The sequence below is a fragment of the Pseudophryne corroboree genome, chromosome 8 (assembly GCF_028390025.1).
Source record: "Pseudophryne corroboree isolate aPseCor3 chromosome 8, aPseCor3.hap2, whole genome shotgun sequence".
In the NCBI taxonomy this organism is placed as follows: Eukaryota; Metazoa; Chordata; class Amphibia; order Anura; family Myobatrachidae; genus Pseudophryne; species Pseudophryne corroboree.
This window is the reverse complement of record NC_086451.1, coordinates 490318409-490344987: the sequence shown is the minus strand read 5'-3', so window position 1 is coordinate 490344987 and position 26579 is coordinate 490318409. Positions and strand designations below refer to the sequence as shown.

The 26579-nt window shown below is 56.3% G+C and overlaps 1 protein-coding gene across 1 annotated transcript in view; it reads left to right on the top strand.

The window, feature by feature from the left end:
• The window catches only part of MYPOP (Myb related transcription factor, partner of profilin), a 152345-nt gene extending 140497 nt beyond the window's left edge, over window positions 1-11848 (top strand). The window contains exon 3 of the mRNA XM_063938452.1: window positions 9319-11848. Within this exon, the coding sequence (XP_063794522.1) occupies window positions 9319-9950 (632 nt within the window). The 3' untranslated portion in view covers window positions 9951-11848. The remainder of the gene's footprint in view (window positions 1-9318) is intronic.
• The last annotated feature ends 14731 nt before the right edge of the window (window positions 11849-26579 follow it).

Genomic DNA, 26579 nt, shown 5'->3' with positions numbered 1-26579 from the left:
CACTGAAGGGGTTAATCCCTAGTGCCCGGCGCCATTTGCAAGGACAAAGGGGCTCTTGGCGCCAAATTTGAATTGTATTATGGGCGCTAGGCGCCGTGTTTTATTCATGTAAAAAAATGTGTAAAGTGGTATTTTAAATGTGCCGTGGTCCCGGACCCCTCCGGAGACCACGGCAGGGAGGACAGCCCCCGGCGCGCTCAGCAGAGTGTGCGCGCCGGGGGAGAGGAGACAGCCGCTGGCCGCCGGAGTCCGGGAGCTCCGCTCCCGGCGGCGGTCGGTGCACCCCCAGGCGCACTGGAGTGTGCGCGCCGGGGGAGACGGGGACTGCTGCATGCGGGAGATCAGCTCCCGCTGCAGCCTTCCGATGGGCACCGCCGGAGTCCGGGAGCTCCGCTCCCGGCAGCGGTGAGCACAGCCCCCCGGCACACTGAGCTGTGTGTGCGCCGGGGGGGGGAGAAGGGTGAGCCGCTGCGGCTGGGAGCTCAGCTCCCGCTGCAGCGCGCTCTGGGTCTGCCAGTGCTGGGGACGGGAGCTCCGCTCCCGGCGCCTCAGTACACTGGAGGCGGCCAGCCGCGGCAGCCGGGACGGACGTCCCGGGCTGCCGGGCAGCGAGGGGGGTGCGCTGCAGCCCGGCTCCCCGCCGGACGCTGCAGCGAGGCACAAAATAGTCAGCGCCGCTCATGGGGGACCGGGCAAGCCGGCTCCCTAGCGGCGTGGGCACATTAGGCGGCCAATCAAGATGATGAAGCGCTGGGGTCCGGGAGCTACGCTCCTGGCGCCTCAGCGCTGAACAAAGCCAGAGTCACGGCGGCCGGGACAAGTGTCCCGGGCCGCCGGGCTTAGGTACAGGGGGGTGCGCCGCTGCGTGCGGCGAGGCCACAAAAGTAGTGCCTCCCTGGGGGGACAGGGAGAGCCAGCTCCCTGGAACCCCAGAGGCAGAAAAGCAGGCTGGAGGATGGGGGAAGCCAGCCCCATACCTCCAGCACTGAGAGGGAGAGCCCTAGCAGGCAGGCTGCAGGGCTAGGGAAGGCACTGCAGTGCCTGAGTATGTAGAGTCTGTGCAGGGCACAGGCTCAGGGTATATTTAAAGAGAAATGTACAGTATGATGTAAAAATGTAATGTATTTAAAGATAAAATGCACTTACTTGATTGTGTGTCCCAGGAGGGGGGAATCCATAGCTGTGCAGGCTGATGGATTCTCCCAGACCTTTTCCCTAAAAACGGAATGCTTTCCCATCCAGCCTCACAGTTCCAATGGGGACAGGGAGAAAGAGGAGCAGCTCAGCTATAAAACAAGCTGAGTGGTTTCTTGGAGCTCCATGGAGATCAGCCGTAGTGGCCAGGAAACCTGGACCGGGGGGCCAGGCTGCCCAGCTCTGGAGCCCAAATCCAGGCTGCAGGCAGTGAGAGGGGTCCCGGGCAGGTTTCTGGAAGTCAGTTTAGGAGGGAAAAACTTCCCCCCAGCCAGACTGAACGGCACCGTGGGAGTAGCCTGCTCTCCCAGATGGGAGAGACAAAGGAGACCGGCCACTCCCCACTGTCCATTGGGAACAATGTTGTGTGTGCATGAGTCCAGAGCATGCACAGCTCATGGGTAAACATTGATTGGTTGTACACCACAGGGCGGGCTTACCCCCTGTGGTAGAGGGTCTTGGAGAGGGATAAAAGGAGGGCAGTTGGCCCATAGGAGTGTGTATTGTAACATCTTCTGCTGAAACATCTTATTTGTATGCTGTTGCCCCTAGCAATAGGGAGGAGCCTTTTTCAAGGTTTTTGAGCAATAAAACACCTTTGCCTCAAGAAGACTGCTTCATCTTGTGACCAACAGGGGTAGGCCAAACCTAGCCCCGTTCTCCGGCTGTCCAGGGAAGCACCTGACGTCTCCAAGCTCCGCCTTCCGCCAGCTACCGGTAGAGGCCTAGCAAGTGGCTAGTGGGGATTCGTCGACACCACACAGGTGTGGTAAAGCAGTGCGTCGGCACATACAGAGCAGAACCGTGGTTCCAAACGCCACGGCAGGTTAGGAGTTTGGTGGTGGCAGCAAGAACCCGCCCACAACGCAGTGGGTGGAGTCAGTAACAGGCGGTTACTGACGGTAAGCAGGGAATCCCCTATGTGGTCAGGCCTCGTGCGGCTTGACCTTCCATTCTGTGCGCAGTCAACGGGACGCGGAAGCTGCGAGTGCTTCCGTACGGTATCGTCCTGTCACAGGCTCTTGGCGCCAAATTTGAATTGTATTATGGGCGCTAGGCGCCGTGTTTTATTCATGTAAAAAAATGTGTAAACTGGTATTTTAAATGTGCCGTGGTCCCGGACCCCTCCGGAGACCACGGCAGGGAGGACAGCCCCCGGCGCGCTCAGCAGAGTGTGCGCGCCGGGGGAGAGGAGACAGCCGCTGGCCGCCGGAGTCCGGGAGCTCCGCTCCCGGCGGCGGTCGGTGCACCCCCAGGCGCACTGGAGTGTGCGCGCCGGGGGAGACGGGGACTGCTGCATGCGGGAGATCAGCTCCCGCTGCAGCCTTCCGATGGGCACCGCCGGAGTCCGGGAGCTCCGCTCCCGGCAGCGGTGAGCACAGCCCCCCGGCACACTGAGCTGTGTGTGCGCCGGGGGGGGGAGAAGGGTGAGCCGCTGCGGCTGGGAGCTCAGCTCCCGCTGCAGCGCGCTCTGGGTCTGCCAGTGCTGGGGACGGGAGCTCCGCTCCCGGCGCCTCAGTACACTGGAGGCGACCAGCCGCGGCAGCCGGGACGGACGTCCCGGGCTGCCGGGCAGCGAGGGGGGTGCGCTGCAGCCCGGCTCCCCGCCGGACGCTGCAGCGAGGCACAAAATAGTCAGCGCCGCTCATGGGGGACCGGGCAAGCCGGCTCCCTAGCGGCGTGGGCACATTAGGCGGCCAATCAAGATGATGAAGCGCTGGGGTCCGGGAGCTACGCTCCTGGCGCCTCAGCGCTGAACAAAGCCAGAGTCACGGCGGCCGGGACAAGTGTCCCGGGCCGCCGGGCTTAGGTACAGGGGGGTGCGCCGCTGCGTGCGGCGAGGCCACAAAAGTAGTGCCACCCTGGGGGGACAGGGAGAGCCAGCTCCCTGGAACCCCAGAGGCAGAAAAGCAGGCTGGAGGATGGGGGAAGCCAGCCCCATACCTCCAGCACACAGAGAGCCCTCGCAGCCAGGCTGCAGGGCTAGGGAAGGCACTGCAGTGCCTGAGTATGTAGAGCCTGTGCAGGGCACAGGCTCAGTGTATATTTAACAAAGGGAAATGTACAGTGTGATTCAAAAATGTAATGTATTTCAAGATAAAATGCACTTACTTGATTGTGTGTCCCAGGAGGGGGGAATCCATAGCTGTGCAGGCTGATGGATTCTCCCAGACCTTTTCCCTAAAAACGGAATGCATTCCCATCCAGCCTCACAGTTCCAATAGGGACAGGGAGAAAGAGAAGCAGCTCAGCTATAGAACAAGCTGAGGGGTTTCTTGGAGCTCCATGGAGATCAGCCGTAGTGGCCAGGAAACCTGGACCGGGGGGCCAGGCTGCCCAGCTCTGGAGCCCAAATCCAGGCTGCAGGCAGTGAGAGGGGTCCCGGGCAGGTTTCTGGAAGTCAGTTTAGGAGGGAAAAACTTCCCCCCAGCCAGACTGAACGGCACCGTGGGAGTAGCCTGCTCTCCCAGATGGGAGAGACAAAGGAGACCGGCCACTCCCCACTGTCCATTGGGAACAATGTTGTGTGTGCATGAGTCCAGAGCATGCACAGCTCATGGGTAAACATTGATTGGTTGTACACCACAGGGCGGGCTTACCCCCTGTGGTAAGGGGTCTTGGAGAGGGATAAAAGGAGGGCAGTTGGCCCATAGGAGGGTGTATTGTAACATCTTCTTCTGCTGAAACATCTTAATTGTATGCTGTTGCCCCTAGCAATAGGGAGGAGCCTTTTTAAAGGTTTTTGAGCAATAAAACACCTTTGCCTCAAGAAGACTGCTTCATCTTGTGACCAACAGGGGTAGGCCAAACCTAGCCCCGTTCTCCGGCTGTCCAGGGAAGCACCTGACGTCTCCAAGCTCCGCCTTCCGCCAGCTACCGGTAGAGGCCTAGCAAGTGGCTAGTGGGGATTCGTCAGCACCACACAGCTGTGGTAAAGCAGTGCGTCGGCACATACAGAGCAGAACCGTGGTTCCAAACGCCACGGCAGGTTAGGAGTTTGGTGGTGGCAGCAAGAACCCGCCCACAACGCAGTGGGTGGAGTCAGTAACAGGCGGTTACTGACGGTAAGCAGGGAATCCCCTATGTGGTCAGGCCTCGTGCGGCTTGACCTTCCATTCTGTGCGCAGTCAACGGGACGCGGAAGCTGCGAGTGCTTCCGTACGGTATCGTCCTGTCACAGCCTCCTTTACAAAAGTTCGAACTTTCGTAAAAGGAGGGTTACACATCCATCCTCCCTTTGTGCCCCCCTGGAGCTCCATGGGGGTCTTAACGTGGTGTTGCTGTTCCAGCAATCTCATTGGTTTGAACCTTTACGTAAGGTAGAGTTGTAATTCGTCACTTGGAAAGTGGTCGGGCTGTTGGCCTTGGCATCCACAAGGCTGGCTTTGTCCCACAAGTGCCCCTATTTAATCTTCCATACGGATAGAGCGGAGTTGAGAACTCATCAGTACTTTTCTGACAACAGTGGTTTCATTGTTTCACATGAACCAACCTATTGTGGTGCCAGTGGCTACTGAAGCCTTGACGGAATAGAAGTCTCTCGATGTGGTCAGAGCTTTGAAAATTTATGTTGCCAAAACGGCTCAGGTTAGGAAAACGGAGGCTCTGTTTGTCCTATATGCTCTCAACAAGATTGGGGCTCCTGCTTCCAAGCAGACTATTGCTCGCTGGATCTGTAACACGATATACCACGCTCATTCTACGGCTGGATTGCTGTTACCGAAATCGGAAAAGGCCCATTCTACCAGAAAGGTGGGCTCGTCCTGGGCGGCTGCCCGAGGGGTCTCGGCATTACGGCTTTGCCGAGCAGCTACTTGGTCGGGTTCAAACACCTTTGCAAAGTTCTACAAGTTTGATACCCTGGCTGATGAGGACCTCATGTTTGGTCAATCGGTGCTGCAGAGTCATCCGCACTCTCCCGCCCGTTCTAGAGCTTTGGTATAAACCCCATGGTTCTTGAAGCGTCCCCAGCATCCTCTAGGACGTATGAGAAAATAGGATTTTAATACCTACCGGTAAAACCTTTTCTCTTAGTCCATAGTGGATGCTGGGCGCCCGTCCCAGTGCGGACTCTGGCTGCAGAACTTGTTGATAGTTATTGCTTAGGTTACACAACGGTTCTGTTTCGGTTAAGATCAGCCTGTTGCTGATTTTGGTTCATGCCGTTAACTGGTATTTAGTTAAAAGAAATGTTGTACGGTGTGTGAGGTGTGAGCTGGTATGTATCTCACCCTTAGTTTAACAAAAATCCTTTTCCTCGAAATGTCCGTCTCCCTGGGCACAGTTCCTATAACTGAGGTCTGGAGGAGGGGCATAGAGGGAGGAGCCAGTTCACACCCATTCAAAGTCTTAAAGTGCCCATGTCTCCTGCGGATCCCGTCTATACCCCATGGTTCTTGAAGGATTTACCGGTAGGTATTAAAATCCTATTTTTACACTTTAAAAGGCTATCAGCCCCCCATCCACCGCCCAGGGATGGGGGGGGGAGGCAGCCTCAGGCTTCACCCCTGGCCCTTGGGTGCCTGGAGGGGGGTCCCCATGATTTAAGGAGACCCAACTCCTCCAGGGAACCCCGGCCAGGGGTGACTAGTTGGGGGGGGGTAATGCCACGGCCGCAGGAACCTACATAAATGTGTCTCCTGGCTGTGGCATTATGTCCCTGGCTAGTGGAACCCGGTGCTGGTTTTAAAAATATGGGGGACCCCTACTTCTTTTGTCCCCCATATTTTTGGAACCAGGACCAGACCAAGAGCCCAGTGCTGGTTGTATAAATACTGGGGAGCCCCAGACAATTTCTCCGGTATTTAAACAACCAGGACCGGCTCAAAGAGCCCGAGGCTGGTTATGGTTAGGAGGGGGGACCCCACACAATTTTTTGGGGGGATTTTTAACTCTTACAGGCCCTTTTACACAGAGATCTCACTGATCCGTGCATGACTATCTGAACACGCCAGGAAAACGCAGGTCTATGTGAAAGCTCCTTTTCTGTACGAATTCCAGTGTTTGCCTATTGTCGGCAGTGTTTGGCTGTTGTCGGCAGTGTTTGCCTATTGTCGGCAGTGTTTGGCTGTTGTCGGCAGTGATTGGCTGTTGTCGGCAGTGATTGCCTATTGTCGGCAGTGTTTGGCTGTTGTCGGCAGTGATTGGCTGTTGTCGGCAGTGTTTGCCTATTGTCGGCAGTGTTTGGCTGTTGTCGGCAGTGATTGGCTGTTGTCGGCAGTGTTTGCCTATTGTCGGCAGTGTTTGGCTGTTGTCGGCAGTGATTGGCTGTTGTCGGCAGTGATTGAGAATACAAATTCTTAGTAAATTACCGAGTTCTATTAAATATCAGGCGCATTTGACCGATGGTCTATTCATTCATATTTGTGTAGACGGCCGTGAAAACAAATACGAATGCCCCAAATACTGCCGAGATTAATGTTTAGTAAATTCCGAGATCATACTTAAAAAAAAACCCGAAGAGATTTGAATGAAATCAGGACCTTAGTAAATATACCCCAATATATAGACAAATACATAGAAGGGGTACACACAATCTGTGGGCCTCATCCAGACCTGATCGCGGCAGCAAATTTGTTAGCAGATGGGCAAAACCATGTGCACTGCAGGTGGGGCAGATGTAACATGTGCAGAGAGAGTTAGATTTGGGTGGGTTATAATACTGGCTGCTTTATTTGTACACTGCAATTTAGATTTCAGTTTGAACAATATGTACACATCCACACAGAAGAGGTACACACAAGATGTACACAACCACACAGAAGGGGTACACACAACATGTACACAACCACACAGAAGGGGTACACACAACATGTACACAACCACACAGAAGGGGTACACACAAGATGTACACAACCACACAGAAGAGGTACACACAACATGTACACAACCACACAGAAGAGGTACACACAACATGTACACAACCACACAGAAGGGGTACACACAACATGTACACAACCACACAGAAGAGGTACCCACAAGATGTACACAACCACACAGAAGAGGTACCCACAAGATGTACACAACCACACAGAAGGGGTACACACAACATGTACACAACCACACAGAAGGGGTACACACAAGATGTACACAACCACACAGAAGAGGTACACACAACATGTACACAACCACACAGAAGGGGTACACACAACATGTACACAACCACACAGAAGAGGTACACACATGTACACAACCACACAGAAGAGGTACACACAACATGTACACAACCACACAGAAGAGGTACACACAACATGTACACAACCACACAGAAGAGGTACACACAACATGTACACAACCACACAGAAGAGGTACACACAACATGTACACAACCACACAGAAGAGGTACACAACCACACAGAAGAGTTACACACAACATGTACACAACCACACAGAAGAGGTACACACAAGATGTACACAACCACACAGAAGAGGTACACACAACATGTACACAACCACACAGAAGGGGTACACACAACATGTACACAACCACACAGAAGAGGTACCCACAAGATGTACACAACCACACAGAAGAGGTACCCACAAGATGTACACAACCACACAGAAGGGGTACACACAACATGTACACAACCACACAGAAGGGGTACACACAAGATGTACACAACCACACAGAAGGGGTACACACAAGATGTACACAACCACACAGAAGGGGTACACACAACATGTACACAACCACACAGAAGGGGTACACACAACATGTACACAACCACACAGAAGGGGTACACACAACATGTACACAACCACACAGAAGGGGTACACACAACATGTACACCACCACACAGAAGGGGTACACACAACATGTACACAACCACACAGAAGGGGTACACACAACATGTACACAACCACACAGAAGAGGTACACACAACATGTACACAACCACACAGAAGGGGTACACACAAGATGTACACAACCACACAGAAGAGGTACACACAACATGTACACAACCACACAGAAGAGGTACACAACCACACAGAAGGGGTACACAAGATGTACACAACCACACAGAAGGGGTACACACAACATGTACACAACCACACAGAAGAGGTACACACAACATGTACACAACCACACAGAAGGGGTACACACAAGATGTACACAACCACACAGAAGGGGTACACACAACATGTACACAACCACACAGAAGAGGTACACACAACATGTACACAACCACACAGAAGGGGTACACACAAGATGTACACAACCACACAGAAGAGGTACACACAACATGTACACAACCACACAGAAGAGGTACACACAACATGTACACAACCACACAGAAGGGGTACACACATGTACACAACCACACAGAAGAGGTACACACAACATGTACACAACCACACAGAAGAGGTACACACAACATGTACACAACCACACAGAAGAGGTACACACAACATGTACACAACCACACAGAAGAGGTACACACAACATGTACACAACCACACAGAAGAGGTACACAACCACACAGAAGAGGTACACACAACATGTACACAACCACACAGAAGGGGTACACACAAGATGTACACAACCACACAGAAGAGGTACACACAAGATGTACACAACCACACAGAAGGGGTACACACAAGATGTACACAACCACACAGAAGGGGTACACACAAGATGTACACAACCACACAGAAGGGGTACACACAAGATGTACACAACCACACAGAAGAGGTACACACAACATGTACACAACCACACAGAAGAGGTACACACAACATGTACACAACCACACAGAAGGGGTACACACAAGATGTACACCACCACACAGAAGGGGTACACACAACATGTACACAACCACACAGAAGAGGTACACACAACATGTACACAACCACACAGAAGGGGTACACACAAGATGTACACAACCACACAAAAGGGGTGTACACAACCACACAGAAGGGGTACACACAACATGTACACCACCACACAGAAGGGGTACACACAACATGTACACCACCACACAGAAGGGGTACACACAACATACCCTGCCTCCCGGTGACCGTGCTGCCTGTAACAATATGATGCAATGTCTGTTTTCTGCCTGTTAGTAAATCTGCCGTCAGGATCTTTATGTTCTTACCGGAATCTTCTCTTCTCCCCCCGCAGACCTGAGTATGGCGGGACCAGGCTCCTCCAGTACAGAAAACTCTCTGAGTGGTCCATGCTGTCCTCCTGAGCCTCCACTTCTACTCCAACCCAAGGAATCTCATTCACCAACTCCCCAGATCCACATTGTTCAGTTACCGCAGCTCAGCCCTTCCCCGGACCCCTCAGACGGGGCTTCCCCCCCGCCACTGCCTCCAGGATCCTGCTCCCCCATGCTTGCTCCGGGCTCTGTCAGCCAGCACTATGACCCCACCGTGGCCATGCTGAGAGCCCAACAGGAAACTGCCGAAGCTATACGTCACCTGACCTACACATTACGCCAGAGCATGGACCGTCTGACCAACGTCCTGGCGGCCATTTTACCTCTTATACCTCCGCAGCTAGCATCACCCACCCCCTCCACCCTCATTGATCCCGTTTACTATCCCACAAAGACAGAGCCAGAGTCGGAACCCTGTTCTGTGAGTTATGAGGTGGAAGATAATTGTGATGTCCATGAAGACAGTGCCGCATTAGATGTGACGGAGGAGCCAGCTCGCTCGCCGTCCTCCTCGCCTCCTCCTCCTAACAAGAGGAAGAGATTCTCTTACCTGACGTCGCGGAAACGTCGAGGTCGCTGGAAAAATGTGTAATAACTACAACTGTCTTTTATTTTACCGCATCACAGAGTATAAGGGTGAACTGCTGTCTGTATAACGACTAGCCCAAAATTCAGGATTATTCGCCCCGTCAGTGGATACTCAAAGCTATAATACCACAATATTTCCTTATGTCACCAGTGGAGAACTGCTAAAATAAGACGTGCAGAACAGCGACGCTCCAGAGCCCGACCTCCGGCTGTGACTTCTGAATGCAACTTCCTTGTGTAATGGGAGATGGTAGCGGAAGATGGGACTGTGACTGGAGATGGTTGCGGGAGACGGGGACAGTAATTGGAGATGGTAGCGGAAGACGGGGACAGTAATTGGAGATGGTAGCGGAAGACGGGGACTGTAATTGGAGATGGTAGCGGAAGGCGGGGACTGTAACTGGAGATGGAAGCGGCAGACGGGGACAGTAATTGGAGATGGTAGCGGAAGACGGGGACTGTAATTGGAGATGGTAGCGGAAGGCGGGGACTGTAACTGGAGATGGTAGCAGAAGACGGGGACTGTAACTGTAGATGGTAGCGGAAGACGGGGACTGTAATTGGAGATGGTAGCGGAAGACGGGGACTGTAATTTGAGATGGTAGCGTAAGACGGGGACTGTAACTGGAGATGGTAGCGGAAGACGGGGACTGTAATTGGAGATGGTAGCGGAAGACGGGGACTGTAATTTGAGATGGTAGCGGAAGACGGGGACTGTAACTGGAGATGGTAGCGGAAGACGGGGACTGTAACTGGAGATGGTAGCGGAAGACGGGGACTGTAACTGGAGATGGTAGCGGAAGATGAAGACTGTAACTGGAGATGGTAGCAGAAGACGGGGACTGTAATTGGAGATGGTAGCGGAAGACAGGGACTGTAATTGGAAATGGTAGCGGAAGACGGGGACTGTAATTGGAGATGGTAGCGGAAGACGGGGACTGTAATTGGAAATTGTAGCGGAAGACGGGGACTGTAATTGGAGATGGTAGCGGAAGACGGGGACTGTAATTGGATATGGTAGCGGAAGACGGGGACTGTAACTGGAGATGGTAGCGGAAGACGGGGACTGTAACTGGAGATGGTAGCGGAAGACGGGGACTGTAACTGGAAATGGTAGCGGAAGACGGGGACTGTAATTGGAGATGGTAGCGGAAGACGGGGACTGTAATTGGAGATGGTAGCAGAAGACGGGGACTGTAATTGGAGATTTTATGGATGTAACAAACTTTGGACGCTCACTCCTTAATTTTCTCAAATGTTTGGTTGGTTTTCCTAGAATGAAGGTTGGAAAGTCATTTTCCACTTTGAGGTCCCTTCTGGAAGGAAACGCGTGTTATAGATCTCTTGCTGCACATTACAATGTGGTTACTCCACTTCACAGTAATTAATAAGTAATAGTCTGTTGATGGTTATTTAGTGGTGGAAACGTTGGGACTACATCCGTGGAGCAGGGGTCTGTGTTGGGCCCAATTGTAGATGTATCAGCAGGACCTGTCTTACACTGTTACGGTTAGATCTGTTCTATCCAGTTACTCTATAGATCCAGTATACATTCCGCATGGTTACTGCCTGGCGGCGGGCGCCGTTCCTGCACTACGTAATACCGGTGTGACCGCCGGGAATCAGTCACCCATCCAGCTGTATGTTCTGCTGTGCTCAGGTGTTCCCTTTTGCTATTTTTATAATTGTAATTTGCAGATTATTCCTCTGTTCCTCTCACACATCCTGTTCTCCTACTGTAAATACACAGAGCCCAGAAAGCAATATATATGTATATAAATATGCATACTCCGTGTAGATAGTATCAGCCCCCTCATCAAGATAATTAGCCAGATAGTCATTTACGTGGGAGAATTAATTATGTATGTAAATAACTACATATTAAAAGATTTTGATTTGTAATATGTTGTCTTCATTAAATCATGTTCCTTAGTGCACACGGGTGGGAGAGGGCGAAGAACACTGGTGCCACCTCAGTGCGTATGGGTGGGAGAGGGCGGGGAACACTGATATCACCTCAGTGCGTATGGGTGGAAGAGGGCGGAGAACACTGGTGTCACCTCAGTGCGTATGGGTGGAAGAGAGCGGAGAACACTGGTGTCACCTCAGTGCGTATGGGTGGAAGTGGGCGGAGAACACTGGTGTCACCTCAGTGCGTATGGGTGGGAGAGGGCGGAGAACACTGGTGTCACCTCAGTGCGTATGGGTGGGAGAGGGCGGAGAACACTGGTGTCACCTCAGTGCATATGGGTGGGAGAGGGCGGAGAACACTGGTGTCACAGTGCGTATGGGTGGGAGAGGGCAGAGGACACTGGTGTCACCTCAGTGCGTATGGGTGGGAGAGGGCGGAGAACACTGGTGTCACCTCAGTGCATATGGGTGGGAGAGGGCAGAGAACACTGGTGTCACCTCCGTGCGTATGGGTGGGAGAGGGCGGAGAACACTAGTGTCACCTCAGTGCGTATGGGTGGGAGAGGGCGGAGAACACTGGTGTCACCTCAGTGCGTATGGGTGGAAGTGGGCAGAGAACACTGGTGTCACCTCAGTGCGTATGGGTGGGAGAGGGCGGAGAACACTGGTGTCACCTCAGTGCTCACAGGTGGGAGAGGGCGGAGAACACTGGTATCACCTCAGTCCGTATGGGTGGGAGAGGGCACAGAACACTGGTGTCACCTCAGTGCGAATGGGTGGGAGAGGGCAGAGAACACTGGTGTCACCTCAGTGCGTATGGGTGGGAGAGGGCGGAGAACACTGGTGTCACCTCAGTGCGTATGGGTGGGAGAGGGTGGAGAACACTGGTGTCACCTCTGTGCGTATGGGTGGGAGAGGGCAGAGAACACTGGTGTCACCTCAGTGCGAATGGGTGGGAGAGGGCGGAGAACACTGGTGTCACCTCAGTGCGTATGGGTGGGAGAGGGTGGAGAACACTGGTGTCACCTCAGTGCGCATGGGTGGGAGAGGGCAGAGAACACTGGTGTCACCTCAGTGCGTATGGGTGGGAGAGGGCGGAGAACACTGGTGTCACCTCAGTGCGAACGGGTTGGAGAGGGCGGAGAACACCGGTGTCACCTCAGTGCGTATTGGTGGAAGTGGGCAGAGAACACTGGTGTCACCTCAGTGCGTATGGGTGGGAGAGGGCGGAGAACACTGGTGTCACCTCAGTGCGTATGGGTGGGAGAGGGCAGAGAACACTGGTGTCACCTCAGTGCGTATGGGTGGGAGAGGGCGGAGAACACTGGTGTCACCTCAGTGCGTATGGGTGGGAGAGGGTGGAGAACACTGGTGTCACCTCTGTGCGTATGGGTGGGAGAGGGCAGAGAACACTGGTGTCACCTCAGTGCGAATGGGTGGGAGAGGGCGGAGAACACTGGTGTCACCTCAGTGCGTATGGGTGGGAGAGGGTGGAGAACACTGGTGTCACCTCAGTGCGCATGGGTGGGAGAGGGCAGAGAACACTGGTGTCACCTCAGTGCGTATGGGTGGGAGAGGGCGGAGAACACTGGTGTCACCTCAGTGCGAACGGGTGGGAGAGGGCGGAGAACACCGGTGTCACCTCAGTGCATATGGGTGGAAGTGGGCAGAGAACACTGGTGTCACCTCAGTGCGTATGGGTGGGAGAGGGCGGAGAACACTGGTGTCACCTCAGTGCGTATGGGTGGAAGTGGGCAGAGAACACTGGTATCACCTCAGTGCGTATGGGTGGAAGTGGGCAGAGAACACTGGTGTCACCTCAGTGCGTATGGGTGGGAGAGGGCGGAGAACACTGGTGTCACCTCAGTGCGTATGGGTGGGAGAGGGCAGAGAACACTGGTGTCACCTCAGTGCGTATGGGTGGGAGAGGGCGGAGAACACTGGTGTCACCTCAGTGCGTATGGGTGGAAGTGGGCAGAGAACACTGGTATCACCTCAGTGCGTATGGGTGGAAGTGGGCAGAGAACACTGGTGTCACCTCAGTGCGTATGGGTGGGAGAGGGCGGAGAACACTGGGGTCACCTCAGTGCGTATGGGTGGGAGAGGGCAGAGAACACTGGTGTCACCTCAGTGCGTATGGGTGGGAGAGGGCGGAGAACACTGGTGTCACCTCAGTGCGTATGGGTGGAAGAGGGCGGAGAACACTGGTGTCACCTCAGTGCGTATGGGTGGGAGAAGGCGGAGAACACTGGTGTCACCTCAGTGCGTATGGGTGGAAGTGGGCGGAGAACACTGGTGTCACCTCAGTGCGTATGGGTGGGAGAGGGCGGAGAACACTGGTGTCACCTCAGTGCGTATGGGTGGGAGAGGGTGGAGAACACTGGTGTCACCTCAGTGCGCATGGGTGGGAGAGGGCAGAGAACACTGGTGTCACCTCAGTGCGTATGGGTGGGAGAGGGCGGAGAACACTGGTGTCACCTCAGTGCGAACGGGTGGGAGAGGGCGGAGAACACCTGTGTCACCTCAGTGCATATGGGTGGAAGTGGGCAGAGAACACTGGTGTCACCTCAGTGCGTATGGGTGGGAGAGGGCGGAGAACACTGGTGTCACCTCAGTGCGTATGGGTGGAAGTGGGCAGAGAACACTGGTATCACCTCAGTGCGTATGGGTGGAAGTGGGCAGAGAACACTGGTGTCACCTCAGTGCGTATGGGTGGGAGAGGGCGGAGAACACTGGTATCACCTCAGTGCGTATGGGTGGGAGAGGGCGGAGAACACTGGTGTCACCTCAGTGCGTATGGGTGGGAGAGGGCAGAGAACACTGGTGTCACCTCAGTGCGTATGGGTGGGAGAGGGCGGAGAACACTGGTGTCACCTCAGTGCGTATGGGTGGAAGAGGGCGGAGAACACTGGTGTCACCTCAGTGCGTATGGGTGGGAGAAGGCGGAGAACACTGGTGTCACCTCAGTGCGTATGGGTGGAAGTGGGCGGAGAACACTGGTGTCACCTCAGTGCGTATGGGTGGGAGAGGGCGGAGAACATTGGTGTCACCTCATTGCGTATGGGTGGAAGAGGGCGGAGAACACTGGTGTCACCTCATTGCGTATGGGTGGAAGAGGGCGGAGAACACTGGTGTCACCTCAGTGCGTATGGGTGGGAGAGGGCGGAGAACACTGGTGTCACCTCAGTGCGTATGGGTGGGAGAGGGCGGAGAACACTGGTGTCACCTCAGTGCGTATGGGTGGAAGAGAGCGGAGAACACTGGTGTCACCTCAGTGCGTATGGGTGGGAGAGGGCGGAGAACACTGGTGTCACCTCAGTGCGTATGGGTGGGAGAGGGCGGAGAACACTGGTGTCACCTCAGTGCGTATGGGTGGAAGTGGGCAGAGAACACTGGTGTCACCTCAGTGCGAATGGGTGGGAGAGGGCGGAGAACACTGGTGTCACCTCAGTGCGTATGGGTGGGAGAGGGTGGAGAACACTGGTGTCACCTCAGTGCGCATGGGTGGGAGAGGGCAGAGAACACTGGTGTCACCTCAGTGCGTATGGGTGGGAGAGGGCGGAGAACACTGGTGTCACCTCAGTGCGAACGGGTGGGAGAGGGCGGAGAACACCGGTGTCACCTCAGTGCATATGGGTGGAAGTGGGCAGAGAACACTGGTGTCACCTCAGTGCGTATGGGTGGGAGAGGGCGGAGAACACTGGTGTCACCTCAGTGCATATGGGTTAGAGGGCGGAGAACACTGGTGTCACCTCAGTGCGTATGGGTGGGAGAGGGCGGAGAACACTGGTGTCACCTCAGTGCGTATGGGTGGAAGTGGGCAGAGAACACTGGTATCACCTCAGTGCGTATGGGTGGAAGTGGGCAGAGAACACTGGTGTCACCTCAGTGCGTATGGGTGGGAGAGGGCGGAGAACACTGGTGTCACCTCAGTGCGTATGGGTGGGAGAGGGCAGAGAACACTGGTGTCACCTCAGTGCGTATGGGTGGGAGAGGGCGGAGAACACTGGTGTCACCTCAGTGCGTATGGGTGGAAGAGGGCGGAGAACACTGGTGTCACCTCAGTGCGTATGGGTGGGAGAAGGCGGAGAACACTGGTGTCACCTCAGTGCGTATGGGTGGAAGTGGGCGGAGAACACTGGTGTTACCTCAGTGCGTATGGGTGGGAGAGGGCGGAGAACACTGGTGTCACCTCAGTGCGTATGGGTGGGAGAGGGTGGAGAACACTGGTGTCACCTCAGTGCGCATTGGTGGGAGAGGGCAGAGAACACTGGTGTCACCTCAGTGCGTATGGGTGGGAGAGGGCGGAGAACACTGGTGTCACCTCAGTGCGAACGGGTGGGAGAGGGCGGAGAACACCGGTGTCACCTCAGTGCATATGGGTGGAAGTGGGCAGAGAACACTGGTGTCACCTCAGTGCGTATGGGTGGGAGAGGGCGGAGAACACTGGTGTCACCTCAGTGCGTATGGGTGGAAGTGGGCAGAGAACACTGGTATCACCTCAGTGCGTATGGGTGGAAGTGGGCAGAGAACACTGGTGTCACCTCAGTGCGTATGGGTGGGAGAGGGCGGAGAACACTGGTATCACCTCAGTGCGTATGGGTGGGAGAGGGCGGAGAACACTGGTGTCACCTCAGTGCGTATGGGTGGGAGAGGGCAGAGAACACTGGTGTCACCTCAGTGCGTATGGGTGGGAGAGGGCGGAGAACACTGGTGTCACCTCAGTGCGTATGGGTGGAAGAGGGCGGAGAACACTGGTGTCACCTCAGTGCGTATGGGTGGGAGAAGGCGGAGAACACTGGTGTCACCTCAGTGCGTATGGGTGGAAGTGGGCGGAGAACACTGGTGTCACCTCAGTGCGTATGGGTGGAAGTGGGCGGAGAACACTGGTGTCACCTCATTGCGTATGGGTGGAAGAGGGCGGAGAACACTGGTGTCACCTCATTGCGTATGGGTGGAAGAGGGCGGAGAACACTGGTGTCACCTCAGTGCGTATGGGTGGGAGAGGGCGGAGAACACTGGTGTCACCTCAGTGCGTATGGGTGGGAGAGGGCGGAGAACACTGGTGTCACCTCAGTGCGTATGGGTGGAAGAGAGCGGAGAACACTGGTGTCACCTCAGTGCGTATGGGTGGGAGAGGGCGGAGAACACTGGTGTCACCTCAGTGCGTATGGGTGGGAGAGGGCGGAGAACACTGGTGTCACCTCAGTGCGTATGGGTGGAAGTGGGCAGAGAACACTGGTGTCACCTCAGTGCGAATGGGTGGGAGAGGGCGGAGAACACTGGTGTCACCTCAGTGCGTATGGGTGGGAGAGGGTGGAGAACACTGGTGTCACCTCAGTGCGCATGGGTGGGAGAGGGCAGAGAACACTGGTGTCACCTCAGTGCGTATGGGTGGGAGAGGGCGGAGAACACTGGTGTCACCTCAGTGCGAACGGGTGGGAGAGGGCGGAGAACACCGGTGTCACCTCTGCATATGGGTGGAAGTGGGCAGAGAACACTGGTGTCACCTCAGTGCGTATGGGTGGGAGAGGGCGGAGAACACTGGTGTCACCTCAGTGCATATGGGTGGGAGAGGACGGAGAACACTGGTGTCACCTCAGTGCGTATGGGTGGAAGTGGGCAGAGAACACTGGTATCACCTCAGTGCGTATGGGTGGAAGTGGGCAGAGAACACTGGTGTCACCTCAGTGCGTATGGGTGGGAGAGGGCGGAGAACACTGGTGTCACCTCAGTGCGTATGGGTGGGAGAGGGCAGAGAACACTGGTGTCACCTCAGTGCGTATGGGTGGGAGAGGGCGGAGAACACTGGTGTCACCTCAGTGCGTACGGGTGGAAGAGGGCGGAGAACACTAGTGTCACCTCAGTGCGTATGGGTGGGAGAAGGCGGAGAACACTGGTGTCACCTCAGTGCGTATGGGTGGAAGTGGGCGGAGAACACTGGTGTCACCTCAGTGCGTATGGGTGGGAGAGGGCGGAGAACACTGGTGTCACCTCAGTGCGTATGGGTGGGAGAGGGCGGAGAAAACTGGTGTCACCTCAGTGCGTATGGGTGGAAGTGGGCAGAGAACACTGGTGTCACCTCAGTGCGTATGGGTGGAAGTGGGCAGAGAACACTGGTGTCACCTCAGTGCTCACAGGTGGGAGAGGGCGGAGAACACTGGTGTCACCTCAGTGCGTATGGGTGGAAGTGGGCAGAGAACACTGGTGTCACCTCAGTGCGTATAGGTGGGAGAGGGCGGAGAACACTGGTGTCACCTCAGTGCGTATGGGTGGGAGAGGGCGGAGAACACTGGTGTCACCTCAGTGCGTATGGGTGGGAGAGGGCGGAGAACACTGGTATCACCTCAGTGCGTATGGGTGGAAGTGGGCAGAGAACACTGGTATCACCTCAGTGCGTATGGGTGGAAGTGGGCAGAGAACACTGGTGTCACCTCAGTGCGTATGGGTGGGAGAGGGCGGAGAACACTGGTGTCACCTCAGTGCGTATGGGTGGGAGAGGGCAGAGAACACTGGTGTCACCTCAGTGTGTATGGGTGGGAGAGGGCAGAGAACACTTGTCACCTCAGTGCGTATGGGTGGGAGAGGGCGGAGAACACTGGTGTCACCTCAGTGCGTATGGGTGGAAGAGGGCGAAGAACACTGGTGTCACCTCAGTGCGTATGGGTGGGAGAAGGCGGAGAACACTGGTGTCACCTCAGTGCGTATGGGTGGAAGTGGGCGGAGAACACTGGTGTCACCTCAGTGCGTATGGGTGGGAGAGGGCGGAGAACACTGGTGTCACCTCTGTGCGTATGGGTGGAAGAGGGCGGAGAACACTGGTGTCACCTCAGTGCGTATGGGTGGGAGAGGGCGGAGAACACTGGTGTCACCTCAGTGCGTATGGGTGGAAGACAGCGGAGAACACTGGTGTCACCTCAGTGCGTATGGGTGGGAGAAGGCGGAGAACAGTGGTGTCACCTCAGTGCGTATGGGTGGAAGTGGGCGGAGAACACTGGTGTCACCTCAGTGCGTATGGGTGGGAGAGGGCGGAGAACACTGGTGTCACCTCAGTGCGTATTGGTGGGAGAGGGCGGAGAACACTGGTGTCATCTCAGTGCGTATGGGTGGAAGTGGGCGGAGAACACTGGTGTCACCTCAGTGCGTATGGGTGGGAGAGGGCGGAGAACACTGGTGTCACCTCAGTGCGTATGGGTGGAAGTGGGCAGAGAACACTGGTGTCACCTCAGTGCGAATGGGTGGGAGAGGGCGGAGAACACTGGTGTCACCTCAGTGCGTATGGGTGGGAGAGGGCGGAGAACACTGGTGTCACCTCAGTGCGTATGGGTGGGAGAGGGCGGGGAACACTGGTGTCACCTCAGTGCGTATTGGTGGAAGTGGGCGGAGAACACTGGTGTCACCTCAGTGCGAATGGGTGGGAGAGGGCGGAGAACACTGGTGTCACCTCAGTGCGTATTGGTGGAAGTGGGCAGAGAACACTGGTGTCACCTCAGTGCGTATGGGTGGGAGAGGGCGGAGAACACTGGTGTCACCTCAGTGCGTATGGGTGGAAGTGGGCAGAGAACACTGGTGTCACCTCAGTGCGTATGGGTGGAAGTGGGCAGAGAACACTGGTGTCACCTCAGTGCGAATGGGTGGGAGATGGCGGAGAACACTGGTGTCACCTCAGTGCGTATGGGTGGGAGAGGGCGGAGAACACTGGTGTCACCTCAGTGCGTATGGGTGGGAGAGGGCAGAGAACACTGGTGTCACCTCAGTGCGTATGGGTGGAAGTGGGCAGAGAACACTGGTGTCACCTCAGTGCGAATGGGTGGGAGAGGGCGGAGAACACTGGTGTCACCTCAGTGCGTATGGGTGGGAGAGGGCGGAGAACACTGGTATCACCTCAGTGCGTATGGGTGGGAGAGGGCGGAGAACACTGGTGTCACCTCAGTGCGTATGGGTGGGAGAGGGCAGAGAACACTGGTGTCACCTCAGTGCGTATGGGTGGGAGAGGGCGGAGAACACTGGTGTCACCTCAGTGCGTATGGGTGGAAGAGGGCGGAGACCACTGGTGTCACCTCAGTGCGTATGGGTGGGAGAAGGCGGAGAACACTGGTGTCACCTCAGTGCGTATGGGTGGAAGTGGGCGGAGAACACTGGTGTCACCTCAGTGCGTATGGGTGGGAGAGGGCGGAGAACATTGGTGTCACCTCATTGCGTATGGGTGGAAGAGGGCGGAGAACACTGGTGTCACCTCATTGCGTATGGGTGGAAGAGGGCGGAGAACACTGGTGTCACCTCAGTGCGTATGGGTGGGAGAGGGCGGAGAACACTGGTGTCACCTCAGTGCGTATGGGTGGGAGAGGGCGGAGAACACTGGTGTCACCTCAGTGCGTATGGGTGGAAGAGAGCGGAGAACACTGGTGTCACCTCAGTGCGTATGGGTGGGAGAGGGCGGAGAACACTGGTGTCACCTCAGTGCGTATGGGTGGGAGAGGGCGGAGAACACTGGTGTCACCTCAGTGCGTATGGGTGGAAGTGGGCAGAGAACACTGGTGTCACCTCAGTGCGAATGGGTGGGAGAGGGCGGAGAACACTGGTGTCACCTCAGTGCGTATGGGTGGGAGAGGGTGGAGAACACTGGTGTCACCTCAGTGCGCATGGGTGGGAGAGGGCAGAGAACACTGGTGTCACCTCAGTGCGTATGGGTGGGAGAGGGCGGAGAACACTGGTGTCACCTCAGTGCGAACGGGTGGGAGAGGGCGGAGAACACCGGTGTCACCTCAGTGCATATGGGTGGAAGTGGGCAGAGAACACTGGTGTCACCTCAGTGCGTATGGGTGGGAGAGGGCGGAGAACACTGGTGTCACCTCAGTGCATATGGGTTAGAGGGCGGAGAACACTGGTGTCACCTCAGTGCGTATGGGTGGAAGTGGGCAGAGAACACTGGTATCACCTCAGTGCGTATGGGTGGAAGTGGGCAGAGAACACTGGTGTCACCTCAGTGCGTATGGGTGGGAGAGGGCGGAGAACACTGGTGTCACCTCAGTGCGTATGGGTGGGAGAGGGCAGAGAACACTGGTGTCACCTCAGTGCGTATGGGTGGGAGAGGGCGGAGAACACTGGTGTCACCTCAGTGCGAACGGGTGGGAGAGGGCGGAGAACACCGGTGTCACCTCAGTGCATATGGGTGGAAGTGGGCAGAGAACACTGGTGTCACCTCAGTGCGTATGGGTGGGAGAGGGCGGAGAACACTGGTGTCACCTCAGTGCGTATGGGTGGAAGTGGGCAGAGAACACTGGTATCACCTCAGTGCGTATGGGTGGAAGTGGGCAGAGAACACTGGTGTCACCTCAGTGCGTATGGGTGGGAGAGGGCGGAGAACACTGGTGTCACCTCAGTGCGTATGGGTGGGAAAGGCCAGAGAACACTGGTGTCACCTCAGTGCGTATGGGTGGGAGAGGGCGGAGAACACTGGTGTCACCTCAGTGCGTATGGGTGGAAGTGGGCAGAGAACACTGGTATCACCTCAGTGCGTATGGGTGGAAGTGGGCAGAGAACACTGGTGTCACCTCAGTGCGTATGGGTGGGAGAGGGCGGAGAACACTGGTGTCACCTCAGTGCGTATGGGTGGGAGAGGGCAGAGAACACTGGTGTCACCTCAGTGCGTATGGGTGGGAGAGGGCGGAGAACACTGGTGTCACCTCAGTGCGTATGGGTGGAAGAGGGCGGAGAACACTGGTGTCACCTCAGTGCGTATGGGTGGGAGAAGGCGGAGAACACTGGTGTCACCTCAGTGCGTATGGGTGGAAGTGGGCGGAGAACACTGGTGTTACCTCAGTGCGTATGGGTGGGAGAGGGCGGAGAACACTGGTGTCACCTCAGTGCGTATGGGTGGGAGAGGGTGGAGAACACTGGTGTCACCTCAGTGCGCATTGGTGGGAGAGGGCAGAGAACACTGGTGTCACCTCAGTGCGTATGGGTGGGAGAGGGCGGAGAACACTGGTGTCACCTCAGTGCGAACGGGTGGGAGAGGGCGGAGAACACCGGTGTCACCTCAGTGCATATGGGTGGAAGTGGGCAGAGAACACTGGTGTCACCTCAGTGCGTATGGGTGGGAGAGGGCGGAGAACACTGGTGTCACCTCAGTGCGTATGGGTGGAAGTGGGCAGAGAACACTGGTATCACCTCAGTGCGTATGGGTGGAAGTGGGCAGAGAACACTGGTGTCACCTCAGTGCGTATGGGTGGGAGAGGGCGGAGAACACTGGTATCACCTCAGTGCGTATGGGTGGGAGAGGGCGGAGAACACTGGTGTCACCTCAGTGCGTATGGGTGGGAGAGGGCAGAGAACACTGGTGTCACCTCAGTGCGTATGGGTGGGAGAGGGCGGAGAACACTGGTGTCACCTCAGTGCGTATGGGTGGAAGAGGGCGGAGAACACTGGTGTCACCTCAGTGCGTATAGGTGGGAGAAGGCGGAGAACACTGGTGTCACCTCAGTGCGTATGGGTGGAAGTGGGCGGAGAACACTGGTGTCACCTCAGTGCGTATGGGTGGAAGTGGGCGGAGAACACTGGTGTCACCTCATTGCGTATGGGTGGAAGAGGGCGGAGAACACTGGTGTCACCTCATTGCGTATGGGTGGAAGAGGGCGGAGAACACTGGTGTCACCTCAGTGCGTATGGGTGGGAGAGGGCGGAGAACACTGGTGTCACCTCAGTGCGTATGGGTGGGAGAGGGCGGAGAACACTGGTGTCACCTCAGTGCGTATGGGTGGAAGAGAGCGGAGAACACTGGTGTCACCTCAGTGCGTATGGGTGGGAGAGGGCGGAGAACACTGGTGTCACCTCAGTGCGTATGGGTGGGAGAGGGCGGAGAACACTGGTGTCACCTCAGTGCGTATGGGTGGAAGTGGGCAGAGAACACTGGTGTCACCTCAGTGCGAATGGGTGGGAGAGGGCGGAGAACACTGGTGTCACCTCAGTGCGTATGGGTGGGAGAGGGTGGAGAACACTGGTGTCACCTCAGTGCGCATGGGTGGGAGAGGGCAGAGAACACTGGTGTCACCTCAGTGCGTATGGGTGGGAGAGGGCGGAGAACACTGGTGTCACCTCAGTGCGAACGGGTGGGAGAGGGCGGAGAACACCGGTGTCACCTCTGCATATGGGTGGAAGTGGGCAGAGAACACTGGTGTCACCTCAGTGCGTATGGGTGGGAGAGGGCGGAGAACACTGGTGTCACCTCAGTGCATATGGGTGGGAGAGGACGGAGAACACTGGTGTCACCTCAGTGCGTATGGGTGGAAGTGGGCAGAGAACACTGGTATCACCTCAGTGCGTATGGGTGGAAGTGGGCAGAGAACACTGGTGTCACCTCAGTGCGTATGGGTGGGAGAGGGCGGAGAACACTGGTGTCACCTCAGTGCATATGGGTGGGAGAGGACGGAGAACACTGGTGTCACCTCAGTGCGTATGGGTGGAAGTGGGCAGAGAACACTGGTATCACCTCAGTGCGTATGGGTGGAAGTGGGCAGAGAACACTGGTATCACCTCAGTGCGTATGGGTGGGAGAGGGCGGAGAACACTGGTGTCACCTCAGTGCGTATGGGTGGGAGAGGGCAGAGAACACTGGTGTCACCTCAGTGCGTATGGGTGGGAGAGGGCGGAGAACACTGGTGTCACCTCAGTGCGTACGGGTGGAAGAGGGCGGAGAACACTAGTGTCACCTCAGTGCGTATGGGTGGGAGAAGGCGGAGAACACTGGTGTCACCTCAGTGCGTATGGGTGGAAGTGGGCGGAGAACACTGGTGTCACCTCAGTGCGTATGGGTGGGAGATGGCGGAGAACACTGGTGTCACCTCAGTGTGTATGGGTGGGAGAGGGCGGAGAAAACTGGTGTCACCTCAGTGCGTATGGGTGGAAGTGGGCAGAGAACACTGGTGTCACCTCAGTGCGTATGGGTGGAAGTGGGCAGAGAACACTGGTGTCACCTCAGTGCTCACAGGTGGGAGAGGGCGGAGAACACTGGTGTCACCTCAGTGCGTATGGGTGGAAGTGGGCAGAGAACACTGGTGTCACCTCAGTGCGTATAGGTGGGAGAGGGCGGAGAACACTGGTGTCACCTCAGTGCGTATGGGTGGGAGAGGGCGGAGAACACTGGTGTCACCTCAGTGCGTATGGGTGGGAGAGGGCGGAGAACACTGGTATCACCTCAGTGCGTATGGGTGGAAGTGGGCAGAGAACACTGGTATCACCTCAGTGCGTATGGGTGGAAGTGGGCAGAGAACACTGGTGTCACCTCAGTGCGTATGGGTGGGAGAGGGCGGAGAACACTGGTGTCACCTCAGTGCGTATGGGTGGGAGAGGGCAGAGAACACTGGTGTCACCTCAGTGTGTATGGGTGGGAGAGGGCAGAGAACACTTGTCACCTCAGTGCGTATGGGTGGGAGAGGGCGGAGAACACTGGTGTCACCTCAGTGCGTATGGGTGGAAGAGGGCGAAGAACACTGGTGTCACCTCAGTGCGTATGGGTGGGAGAAGGCGGAGAACACTGGTGTCACCTCAGTGCGTATGGGTGGAAGTGGGCGGAGAACACTGGTGTCACCTCAGTGCGTATGGGTGGGAGAGGGCGGAGAACACTGGTGTCACCTCTGTGCGTATGGGTGGAAGAGGGCGGAGAACACTGGTGTCACCTCAGTGCGTATGGGTGGGAGAGGGCGGAGAACACTGGTGTCACCTCAGTGCGTATGGGTGGAAGACAGCGGAGAACACTGGTGTCACCTCAGTGCGTATGGGTGGGAGAAGGCGGAGAACAGTGGTGTCACCTCAGTGCGTATGGGTGGAAGTGGGCGGAGAACACTGGTGTCACCTCAGTGCGTATGGGTGGGAGAGGGCGGAGAACACTGGTGTCACCTCAGTGCGTATTGGTGGGAGAGGGCGGAGAACACTGGTGTCATCTCAGTGCGTATGGGTGGAAGTGGGCGGAGAACACTGGTGTCACCTCAGTGCGTATGGGTGGGAGAGGGCGGAGAACACTGGTGTCACCTCAGTGCGTATGGGTGGAAGTGGGCAGAGAACACTGGTGTCACCTCAGTGCGAATGGGTGGGAGAGGGCGGAGAACACTGGTGTCACCTCAGTGCGTATGGGTGGGAGAGGGCGGAGAACACTGGTGTCACCTCAGTGCGTATGGGTGGGAGAGGGCGGGGAACACTGGTGTCACCTCAGTGCGTATGGGTGGAAGTGGGCGGAGAACACTGGTGTCACCTCAGTGCGAATGGGTGGGAGAGGGCGGAGAACACTGGTGTCACCTCAGTGCGTATTGGTGGAAGTGGGCAGAGAACACTGGTGTCACCTCAGTGCGTATGGGTGGGAGAGGGCGGAGAACACTGGTGTCACCTCAGTGCGTATGGGTGGAAGTGGGCAGAGAACACTGGTGTCACCTCAGTGCGTATGGGTGGAAGTGGGCAGAGAACACTGGTGTCACCTCAGTGCGAATGGGTGGGAGATGGCGGAGAACACTGGTGTCACCTCAGTGCGTATGGGTGGGAGAGGGCGGAGAACACTGGTGTCACCTCAGTGCGTATGGGTGGGAGAGGGCAGAGAACACTGGTGTCACCTCAGTGCGTATGGGTGGAAGTGGGCAGAGAACACTGGTGTCACCTCAGTGCGAATGGGTGGGAGAGGGCGGAGAACACTGGTGTCACCTCAGTGCGTATGGGTGGGAGAGGGCGGAGAACACTGGTGTCACCTCAGTGCGTATGGGTGGGAGAGGGCGGAGAACACTGGTGTCACCTCAGTGCGTATGGGTGGAAGTGGGCAGAGAACACTGGTGTCACCTCAGTGCGAATGGGTGGGAGAGGGCGGAGAACACTGGTGTCACCTCAGTGCGTATGGGTGGGAGAGGGCGGAGAACACTGGTGTCACCTCAGTGCGTATGGGTGGGAGAGGGCGGAGAACACTGGTGTCACCTCAGTGCGTATGGGTGGGAGAGGGTGGAGAACACTGGTGTCACCTCAGTGCGAACGGGTGGGAGAGGGCGGAGAACACCGGTGTCACCTCAGTGCATATGGGTGGAAGTGGGCAGAGAACACTGGTGTCACCTCAGTGCGTATGGGTGGGAGAGGGCGGAGAACACTGGTGTCACCTCAGTGCGTATGGGTGGGAGAGGGCGGAGAACACTGGTGTCACCTCAGTGCGTATGGGTGGGAGAGGGCGGAGAACACTGGTGTCACCTCAGTGCGTATGGGTGGAAGTGGGCAGAGAACACTGGTATCACCTCAGTGCGTATGGGTGGAAGTGGGCAGAGAACACTGGTGTCACCTCAGTGCGTATGGGTGGGAGAGGCCGGAGAACACTGGTGTCACCTCAGTGCGTATGGGTGGGAGAGGGCAGAGAACACTAGTGTCACCTCAGTGCGTATGGGTGGGAGAGGGCGGAGAACACTGGTGTCACCTCATTGCGTATGGGTGGAAGAGGGCGGAGAACACTAGTGTCACCTCATTGCGTATGGGTGGGAGAAGGCGGAGAACACTGGTGTCACCTCAGTGCATATGGGTGGAAGTGGGCGGAGAACACTGGTGTCACCTCAGTGCGTATGGGTGGGAGAGGGCGGAGAACACTGGTGTCACCTCAGTGCGTATGGGTGGGAGAGGGCGGAGAACACTGGTGTCACCTCAGTGCGTATGGGTGGAAGTGGGCAGAGAACACTGGTGTCACCTCAGTGCGTATGGGTGGAAGTGG